The following is a 10817-nucleotide window of genomic DNA, read 5'->3' as shown; positions in this document are numbered from 1 at the left end:
TCCTGGGCCATACCTTGCATGAAAAGCATGAATCAGAGCTGATGTGCATTTCATTAACCCCAAAACACAGGTGGCAACGTATTAACCTGTCTGTGTGTGTTTTGCCAAGCTGTGTTTCATCAACCAAGACACAGAAAAGTGCCTTCATGTCAGTGCAACCACACTATAGGAGGGAAAACAGCTTTGGTGTCTGTGGGACAAAAGTTGACGTGAAATAATTGTATCTGAGCTAGCTCAGAACATTTGTTCCGTCATAACCCCAAAAGCCAGGTGTATGGTAACTGTTGAATCACGGCCTGAACCACCGATGGATCACCTGAGGTGAGCACTGAGTCAGCTGCAGGAGCACAGGTGAAGGCAATGCACCTGTGTGACCAGGAGGGGTGGAGCCTGGCTCCACCTCTCCCATACCCCATGTAAGGGCTGACCACCACTGGAGGAGCTCTTGTTGAGAGATCCCTCCCCTGTGGAGTTCTATCAGTGAACTTCAATTGTTGGCCTCCGTAAAAGGTTACAACAGGGAGCAAAGGAGGGAAGAACAAGCCACAGCGAGGTAACAAGCTATGTTTTTCTTAGTGCCTGAGCGGATTTTTCAAAGCAGGTTTTCTTCCATACCTCAAGACTGACCTTGAGAAGTCTCTAACTTATTAAGAGGGAACATTTCATTATGTTATACATATATATATTATATATATATAAATTTTTTTTTTACTCACTTGAGTACCTCAAGTGAAGTGGGAGCACTGAAGCTGTTAAATACCTCAGGCTGTACAGTCCTGACCTCCTATTCCTAGAGAATTGCACTGGCACAGCTGCCCAGAGAGGTGGTGGAGTCTCCTTCTCTGGAGATGTTCAAGGCCCACCTGGACGCCTACCTGTGCAACCTGGGCTGGGAGCTGCTTTGGCAGGGGGTTGGATTTGATGATCTCTAAAGGTCCCTTCCAACCCCTACAGTTCTGTGAATTACAGCTTCGGAACATTAGGAGCATGTGCATAGCTATTATTGAAATCGGTTCGTCAGGAATTTCTCCTCCTTCAGCTAAAACTAAGTCACTGTTAGAAGAGGATTTATTAAAATTACTTAAATTATTAGCAGTATGATCGTGTTTCAGCATCCAGCATAAGCATGCACGCATAATGTTCTGTGTGAACACAACGAGCACAATGTGACCAAAGCCATTTCATGATCCAGAAGGGTGTGGGGCAGAGGCAGCCGAGTCTCCGCCTGCAGGAGAAACACCTCTCCCTGCAGGCAGTGCTCAGCTTCTCTGCTGAAGGACCTCGAGGCACAAGCGAGCAGCAGGAGAAACCACGTCTGCTCTTCTTATTGCAGACATTTTCATGCTGCTGCACAAGGTGTTTAACCATGAAACCTGATCGATTTGAGGGTAATATCTGAAGGCTGACATAGGTGGAATGATGGCACTCATTAAACATGTGTTATTTACAGCACCTTAAAGACTTATCATCACCTCCATTTCAGGGACAGTAATGACGCTGTATTTCAGGTGCCTACAGTGGCACAGGCTGCAGCGTATGCTCCTGTCTGTACTGCTGCTTTGGAGAGCTGGTTGTAAAAGGAGGGATGCTAGTAAGGTATTTCAGAAACCACACCTGAAAGGCAGTGAAATAAAAGGACTAATTGATAATGACAAAAAAAAAAAAAAAGAAAGCAGGAACACCCATGGTTTTGTTACAAAAACACCCAGTAACTGTATTTAACACAAAAACAGTGACTGAGAGTCTCATTTTATTTTTCTTTCAGTGTACATGCTCATTATTATTCCATTTAATTTACAGAAGGGCTATGTAAAATGAAATTAAAATTAGAGAGGAAACAAAAGGGAGGTTGAGGCATAGAATTTTCTTAGCAAGCAATGATCACGGGAGACAGCACAGATTGAACAGGGATTCAACAGGAGTGACACCTAGGGATAAAGGTAAACAGTAACTTTTTCCTTATCCATTAGATTCTCCACGTGGCTTTTTTGTTTGTTTGTTTTAGCAAAACATTTTCGAGTATCACAGTATACAGGAAGACTAAATGGCAAAGAACATCTCACACACCACATTTATCCCTGCTACTGGTCCGAGATCCAAAACTTGTTAACATTCAATTTCCTATCTCGCATTCATTGATAAACTATACAGGATTACACTGTACATGGAGTTAAAATTACAAAAATGTCATATTTACAAAAATCTGTACACACATAGTAAAACTCACAAAATTGTCATCTATGTATCACAAGTTGCTACACCAAAATATTAAAAATGGGATAAAATTATACATTTCTCTTGTCCGTTTTTAAAAAGGGTTCAATATTTCAAAGACAGACCACCTATTTCCCCCAAATAAGACTGGTAAGAGAACTAGAAACCTAAAGTATCCTCCTGGGATAACACATTGCGAGCAGCATCTCCCAACTAGAAAGAAGCCTGTGTCCTGTCTGCTGGGGTGGGGGGTGCAGTCAGAGCCCACGTGCAGGAACGGGGAAACGACAGGAAGGGTCTTTGGCTAAACCTTTGGCATAAATTAAAATCGTACATCAAAAGGAACAGGAAAGGTGTTCATGGTGATGGCAGAGCTTGGGGAGTTCTTTCTGAGACACCATTAGTACAGCATCTCTCCCTTTGAGGAAACAGCAGGAGAAAAGGGGTTGGGAACGGACAGATCATGAGGCAATGCTATTTCTTCACCCATTTTTTTTTCCAGAGTAAGAAACACCGTATCAAACCTCGTCACTAAAACGGAATTCAATCACAGAAATAACCTCTTCCAGAACTGCGTTTTTTGAAATTGCATATGAAAAAAAAAATAAAATAAATCAGTAAACCAGCCATGGCAGAAAAAAAAATGTTTCAGCACATCAAGTACGTATTAGTGCAGGAAGGTGGATTGACTCCACCCACTGTATAAATAAGCGTTCTGCGCAGCGCACGTTAAATAACCACCACACCCCACTCACCCAGTACACAGATGCTCCTCAGTGAAGATAAACATTTATCAAGTAATTAAAGTGTATGTAGTGCAAATGTTACAACCAAGTATTATGCACATGCTACTTGCTTGGTTTAAAGTTACACGAAGATGTGGTGCCTGAAATCATGGACATATATACATCCTTGTCACACTCGATGTCCTAAGCCACAGAAATATCGATGTTTATATCTATATAGGTACACGCACACGGTTGCTTAAAACGTGACCACCACATCAATACAGTAACACAAACAGACTAAAATCAATACCTGCTTCCAGATGCTCCAAGGCTCAGAAAGTTTGTGCTTCTAACTTTTGCAGTCATTCCATGTCCCCCTCCCATGTCCCCCTTCTGCCGGTGGAGATGGGGGCACTCTCCAGCTCTGTGCTGCATAGGATGAGGGTAACTGAGAGGAACAGATGACGGCACAGGCACCTAAGCTGCTTTCCTCCATCAACAGTTCCACGCCCCACGATGAAGGGTTGAGAGAATTTCCCTTCCACACCACTTCTGGGTGGAAAGGCTTATTGAAAAGAAACAAAAATCATAACGTGCTTTCCGTATTATAAGTGGCAGCAAATCAAGGCACGCTGTACTAATTCTGTAGCATTTAAGATTAGCTGACTTTGCAGGGGATGTTCACTGGGGAAGGTCTGATGTTCTCAACTGGCTGCTGGGCCTTGTTGGGCCGTACAGAGTAACAGAAGCTATATGATTATTCTGCATCACCTGCAAAAGAATGGCAGAGAAAAAGAAAAATCAGAAGAATTGCAGACTGAGTGAAAATGGCGAGCATGGAACCGATCTGCCTGAGCAAAGAAATCCCAGGAACAAAGCCAAGTAAGCTCATGGACAGAAAACTCGCGGCTAGTTCCTAATAAGGGTCTCTGGACAAAACACCAGCATACTCCACCAGTACTCAAAACTGAGTTCACATAACTTCTGCTAGTATAAGTCAAAGGTAACAGCGCTGAGGTGCCAGCTTCAACATGCAAACGTACAGCCTGGGAAGAACTGGAAAGTTGCCTGTTCTGCCCACCATCTCCAAAAACACAGTTTAAATGCTGGCTTTTATTGAAATACAAAAGAAGAAGCCATTAAGAATTAGTGCCAGCAAACTCCTGATCTTCTGCTCAGATAGATCAAGCTTTTCTCTCCTTACCTCAAAGATCATTTGTTGCAGTCCAAAGCAAAAAGTTGACCCAAATGGGTTAGTGTTGTTTGGAGATGATGACCTGAATGGAAGAGAGGGGAAAACATGGAAACACAAGGACTGGAAACTTCCTTGTAAGAATAACCATTCATTAATATAATGTAAGTTACAGTATTTTTATCGCACTGAATGGCTTTCATAAAAAGAAAGCAAGTCTGTGTTATGCAACAGCACTGCTTGTTTCCACATGAGCCAGAGGATACTTCAGCAATGTGTTCCAGAAGGGCTCCTAACAAGCAGGGAGAAAGAAATCAAAGCTACTAACAACCCCTGCAGGAAACCCATTTCACAGAACTTGGATAGGATGAACTCTGAAAGTACACAGAACACCACATAATTTGTTAGGAATTATTTTTGCACAAGATCCCCTGTCATTCTCCGATCTCTCGCCCTCTTTCAAGTGCATTCACTATGTGTTACCTACTCAGATGCAGAAATGGAATAATCTCAATGTTATTACATAGTATATTTCAAGATTAATGCAACATTGGATATGCAACAGCAGCAGATTCTTGCTCAATGCAGTTCATTTTAGGTTATGACAAAAAAAAAAAAAGCATGAGGAAATAGCTTTTGGCCTTTCTTTTAAGAGGTAGGCTTCTCAAATTGCATGTCTGAGACATTTATAGATGTGCTCAGTAAAGGAAATTCTGGGTGATCTATTCTCCTGAACACAGAAAATAATAGATAAGGGCTATATATAGCCATTACCTTACTCCAGCTTTATTTGACATCGTTTCTACTCTGTGTCATTAGCATAAAAGAGGGATAAGGGGAAAGAAAGAGCATGGTATCCGTAAGTTACACTTGTCCTGACATAAAACATGGTTTTATATGATACCACAGAACAATTAGTTCTGCAAACAGGTTAATGCCCACTTTGCTCAACAACCAGCTCAAACCCTGCAGGAACAGAGCAAATTTAAGTATATTATTCTATCTTCCATCAAGTCTGAAAGAACTGTGGAGCAACCATGCACATTCCCAAAAGCCAAACTTCTTCAGACAGATTGCTGCCATATGCTCCAGACACCAGTGTATGATGTCATGTTGTTGAAATGCCTGTGACTGTACAATAAATATGTATTTATTATAAGCAGAAATATTCCTCTTGTATGCTGCTTAGCTCTTCACTGGATTTTACAGCTCAAGGAACTTTGGAAATGTTCTCCTTCTGCATGTCAGCCCTTAATTCATGTGAGAGCAGTTATCTAGACTTGTTCCTGGCCAAAAAGCATGAAACTTTGACAATAAAGAAGCCCAGCAGCAGTCAGTGCAATAAATAATCTCCCTCTACCTAAACCCATCCTCTGTTATCAGCTTAATCCCTGCCAAGCAAAAGAAAAAGATCTTTCTTTACCTGTGAAGTACCACTGGCTTCTCTACAGGGTGCCCTAGGAGGTCCTGAATACTGTCCCACTGCAAATACATCAAAGACCTTCTGTTAAAGTAACAGGAAAACTTCTAATTTATTTTATTTTTTAATCTAGGAATACAATCATGTTCATCTTCTCAACACACTCATTTGCTGATCAACAGAGAAGCTGTATTTACAGAAGTAATCTGTGACTAGGACCATACTCAGTGACAAAAACTATCAGAGTTAGGAATTGCTCTCAAGGTTTATTCTTGTTTCTGTCTCAAAACAGCTTTAAGTTTTATACAGAAGATCTGTGAATCGTACACTGAAAATGTGCCTGAAAAGTCCTGTAGCATTGCACAGAGAATGAATGTCCTCTAAGCAGCTGTGAAAAACCTCAGCAAAATATCCCTTTGCTTATTTTTGCAGAGAGAGAAGCAGCATCCCTGCTACCGGTTCCCTAGAGCCCCTCTTTCATTTAACAGGAAGGTTGGGAAGAGAGGAGGAAAGCTGCACTACTTAATTACATGGAATTCCAGCAATTTTCATCACTGTAAAGACTTAAAAGCTTCACTTTCCCATACAAAGTTGAGACAGGTGAAAGCACTGAAGAGTGCAATGTCATTTAAAGCAGAAAGCAGAGAACAGTAGCTTCCAAGTTGCTGACTATCAGCTTTTTTTTTTTCTTTTTCTGGTGCGGGACCAAGAATTCAGTGAGGAAAGTAAATCCTCAGAGGCAAGAAAAAAGCACTGACCCTGGCTGAATGCTAATGCAGAACCACTTCCAAACAGAATTTTCAACAAGTTTTTCAAACTAAAGAAGCCCTCAGACACACAGCACCAACTGCCCTTGGGAACTCCACCCAGGCACAGCAGTCTGCTGCCCTCATGAGGTGTCACAGTGGCAGTGACAGTTCTGTAAGGCTTACTGCCCTGAACACCAAAATAGTGGTGCCCTTCAGAAGAAAGGGAACAACACTCGACCTTGTTAGTTAGCTATTGCATGTCTTCAAGAGTTGCATGATAGAAAAGCTCTGACAATTTGGTTTAAGAACATCTCTTCTTGTTAACATCCAGCCACTGTTCTCTCCTGCATCATTTGCTGTCCTGCTTCAACCTGCAGCTACCCTGAGTGCTCAAAGTGTACCATTAAAATACCTTCAGTTCTCAAACATTTGAGCCACTAAGCATAACCACCACATTATGCAACTTTTATATTTCAATACAACTGCTATTCTTTCTACAAGATGCATTCCAAATTCAGCACAGATCATTTAAGGGGCTTTGGAAAAGGAAGAAACCATTCAGCTCTGTACAGGCTTACCTTACTGTACGTTGTACATGTTTCAGTCTGTGAATCAGCACTATCTGTGAAAGAAAACCAGAAAAGCCTTTGTAATTCATGCTCAAAAAGACCCCTGTGTAATCCTTTATTTTGAGAGGTTAGTTTAGATAAAGGGAGACATACAATTATTGCATCACTTCATATACAAATTAACTAGCATTTAGTAGCAACTAGAATCATAAAGAACACTGATTAAGTGTAAATTAAATTGAATGCAACTCCCTCAAAAACAAAGCAAGCAGAGAGCTTGGGAATGACAGTTCCTCAGTGCCACTGCTGCAGAAATATAAACGAACACCCACAACCCAAGAAATCACAGGAAAAACTGCAGGTGAGGACAGCATCCTATTTATGCTTACAGCCTCAGAATTGCTTGGTCTGCTGGTGGTTTCAAGCACTGTTTTATACATACATTTGGGGACTTCTAAATACTGAAAACATTTCCCTGAAGCAGCAGGAATGAAGCTGGATGCTAATGAAACCCAACGGGAGCAAATGGTCTTTAATTTGACTGAAAGCACTTCTGTGTTTTCGACCTGCTAAACAAACTTGGTCTCCTTATGATAAATGAGCTTAGTGACTGTGCAACTTAGCTGTCAATTCACTATCTGAAGTTGACACAGAAGAGAGTAAGCATCATGCACTGCCACCAGATGGGAAAAGATGGGCTGTGCGTGTGTTTTGTTGTATTTGTTTTCAACTTAAGCATCCTCAACATTTCCCCAACAGAAGGGTCATTAAAAACAAAATAAGTGAAGAAAAAAGAAATACTAAAACTACAGTAAGAATAAAAAAAATAAAAAATGGATGCATACAGGAGAGCTTTGTGGTGACACTTGAGCTGAATAAAAAGAATCATAAATGAATGCATTTAAAGTATTGCACTATAACCTAAGGGAACACAACTTAAAAAAGAAAACTGAGCAGAACTTTCATGCTTATCCTCCTGATTGAGCTACAAATCAATCTTCACATAAGCTTGTGCATAAAGGCATCGTTTTCCTACACACACAAATTGCTGTGACATCCACAGGAGAACTGCATTTTACACAGTTAAGTACTTGCAGTGAAAACCAATCAAATGAAAAACACACCCCTGGTCAAACTCTCACAAGCATCCAGTATCCCCTGGATAGACAAAATACACATACTGCTGGTCAGTGAATGTATATACTGAAGAAAGGTCTTTGGATCACAGTGATTTTCCACCAAAGAATCTGTTTTTTTCCCCCACACTCTGTTTAGCATACTTGCATGCACTGAGCTGTGCACATCTAAGACACTCACTGAATTAGCACTGCTATCCCAAAAGAGAACCTGGAAGCAGCATGTGATGCTACTTTCTGAGCTTGAAGATTTTTAAGTGGACACTACAGACACATGATTTTGCCTATAGCATGTAGATGATATATGTTGATTGCTTGTTCCCATTCCCAATGACACCACTTATTTATTGAGTATGTTTGTACTGAATATGGTGAATAAACCTTTCAAGAGTGAGCAGCACATTGCTAAAAAGTTAAACAGAAAAATGCATAGATCAGCTCCAACTAACTCTGCCTTACAGATTCTGAGTCTTCAGGTACAAGGGAACTGACTTCAGAAAAAGAGAGTGTCACCATTATAGAAAATCAGTGATGTTGCAGCTCATCCATATGACCCAAGCAAGTAAACAAGGTAGTATAAATAACAATTACAAAACTGCAGAACACATATTAAAGTATTTTTAACTTTAAAAGCAAGAAAAAAAATCATCTTCAAGATTACCATAAAATTTCATAGAATCATTGAGATTGGGAAACACCACTAAAATCTTCAAGTCCAACTGTTAACCTATCACCATCATTCAACTCTAAAAAGAAAACCCACCCAAGCCCTGGTTTCACCAGGAGCTAGGGGCAAGGGGAATGTTGGCACCCACCATGGAGGGACCATAAACCACTGACCAAGGTTCACTGACCACTGACCACGGAGGGACCGTGGTTTGAGCTTCAAACAATACTCCTACTTGACTGAGGGCAAAGCAGCAGTGTTTGCACAGCACCCACCCACCATGGTCACAGCACAACTCCAACACTTGCAGCACAAAACAAACAGCTATAACCTACTACTTTGCTATGATCCAAATATGCCTGCCCTGTCTCACATACTCCTGATCCTAGTGCCTTTCTGCCCTTAATTCCCAACCAGTTGTCCTTTCCAAGACAGCTGGCTCAACTCTACCTGGCTCATCCTCCCCTCCACCCCAAATTATTTGGGAAAACACATTCATATCTCTATCCTCTGATAATCAAGAATGGTATTAGAAATGCAAACTGATCATATCATCATTTTGAGTTTTGTGGCATATGCACCCTAAAGCTGGACAACAGAAGACACACTCACCTCGCTTAATGACAAGTGGAATCTTGAATTCACAGCGATGGTAGCTGGAAAGAGCAAATTGTAAAGCTATCAGGTAGCAGAAGAGCCAACACAAACTACATAGCCAAACTAGGAGCATTTAACAAGCAGCTTAGTGAACTTGCATAATAACATTAAAAGTCTCAAGAATATCAGATAAAGAGGAAAAATTATCACTTCCATTTTCTACACCAGAAAGCACATCAGTCTGGAATGTTCTAGCACTATTTTCTAGAGGGTCCTTCAGCACAAATTACTCTTGTGACACAGACTGGATGGATAAGTACTCAGCTCTGAAAAAGTACTACAGATTTTTCTAATAGTAATGCTTTACTGTCTGAAAAGATATTCTCTTCTGACATCCTATCACTCTTTCATCACATCCTATCATCCTATCATTTCTTAACTCACATGCCTCCTAAACAGCTCACACTTAAGAAGTACTGAAAATAAGCCAGAGGACAAAAATGAAAATCTGAGCAGTGACTGAAACAGTGTCACGAAAAAGAGCAGCTTATCTTGCCTCTAGCAAGATGATTTGGACACCAGCTGGGTCAAGAACTACTTGATGACATACTTGGCAATATAAAGATATTTAAGTGTAAAAAAGTAAACAGTAATGAATGATGTGCTAATAACGATGTTTGAAACCTCCACTGGTTACCAGATACACCAAAGACACATGGGAAAAATTACAGGAACTCTATAAAATGAACATAACAGCCCTCTTCTGCTGTTTTAAAATAGTCCTTAACAGATCAGTTCTTTACACTCACATGTTAAAGTTGTAATGACCAGGATAATTTGTATGCAAGACAAATTTCTTCACCTTGTGAGTATTTGCATCAAAGAGAATATCCTGTTGAAGAAAAAAAACAAAACAAGACAGACAGACATGAAGCAACTTGAGATGAGTAAAAACAGTATCCAACTGGAACCAACTGGAAATATGAACATTTTTGAGAATGAGATTATTTGTAAATTAAAAAATTAAGAAAAAAAATACATACTTCCTCCAGCACTTAACCACAACTGCAGTTTCATTTGCTTAGTTTGGCAATTTTTCTAAGGAACTTGTGTCTTTCTACTAATTATTTACACCAATCTAGACTAAAGCAAAATAGCTGTATTACTATATTAAGGAGGGATATAAAAGTTGAGGTACATAGGTATATCCTACAGCTCTCCAAGTTTTCAGCACTGGTATTCTGGAACACTTGTCTCAGTTCTATGGGACAAGAGCATGAACTTCAGAACAAAAAGTCTGTCTGCCTATGCATCAGGCATGAAAGAAGGAAAAAATTAAAGAGAACACCAAAGCACAAGAGTGAGGAGCCCACCACCTAGTGCTAGATAAGATAAAACGTTATCGATTGAGTTCACAAGTGCTAGAAAAAATCAGAGCTTATTTTCTCACGCAGAAGTTCCTAAGGCAGCAAGAGTTTCAGTCTCTCATCTAACAGAGCCTTTGGCATTCTGAAAGGACTGCTGTGCAGGGAAATCAAAACTTCA

At 40.4% G+C, this 10817-nt stretch overlaps 1 protein-coding gene across 2 annotated transcripts in view; it reads right to left on the bottom strand.

Annotated features, from left to right (window-relative positions):
• Positions 1–1737: 1737 nt before the first annotated feature.
• PHAF1 (phagosome assembly factor 1) overlaps positions 1738–10817 on the bottom strand; it is a 32538-nt gene continuing 23458 nt past the window's right edge. For both annotated transcript variants that reach the window (XM_065733471.1, XM_065733472.1), the window contains 6 exons: positions 10082–10164; positions 9288–9331; positions 6882–6925; positions 5558–5616; positions 4147–4219; positions 1738–3713 (listed from right to left, as the gene is read on the bottom strand). In XM_065733471.1, coding sequence (XP_065589543.1) covers positions 3624–3713; positions 4147–4219; positions 5558–5616; positions 6882–6925; positions 9288–9331; positions 10082–10164 — 393 coding nt within the window. In that variant the 3' untranslated portion in view covers positions 1738–3623. The remainder of the gene's footprint in view (positions 3714–4146; positions 4220–5557; positions 5617–6881; positions 6926–9287; positions 9332–10081; positions 10165–10817) is intronic.

The sequence above is a fragment of the Cyrtonyx montezumae genome, unplaced genomic scaffold (genome assembly GCF_038088225.1).
Source record: "Cyrtonyx montezumae isolate F1298 unplaced genomic scaffold, pur_monq_1.0 scaffold_17, whole genome shotgun sequence".
NCBI lineage: Eukaryota > Metazoa > Chordata > Aves > Galliformes > Odontophoridae > Cyrtonyx > Cyrtonyx montezumae.
The sequence above is the reverse complement of the archived record's forward strand: the minus strand, read 5'-3'. Positions and strand labels throughout refer to the sequence as shown.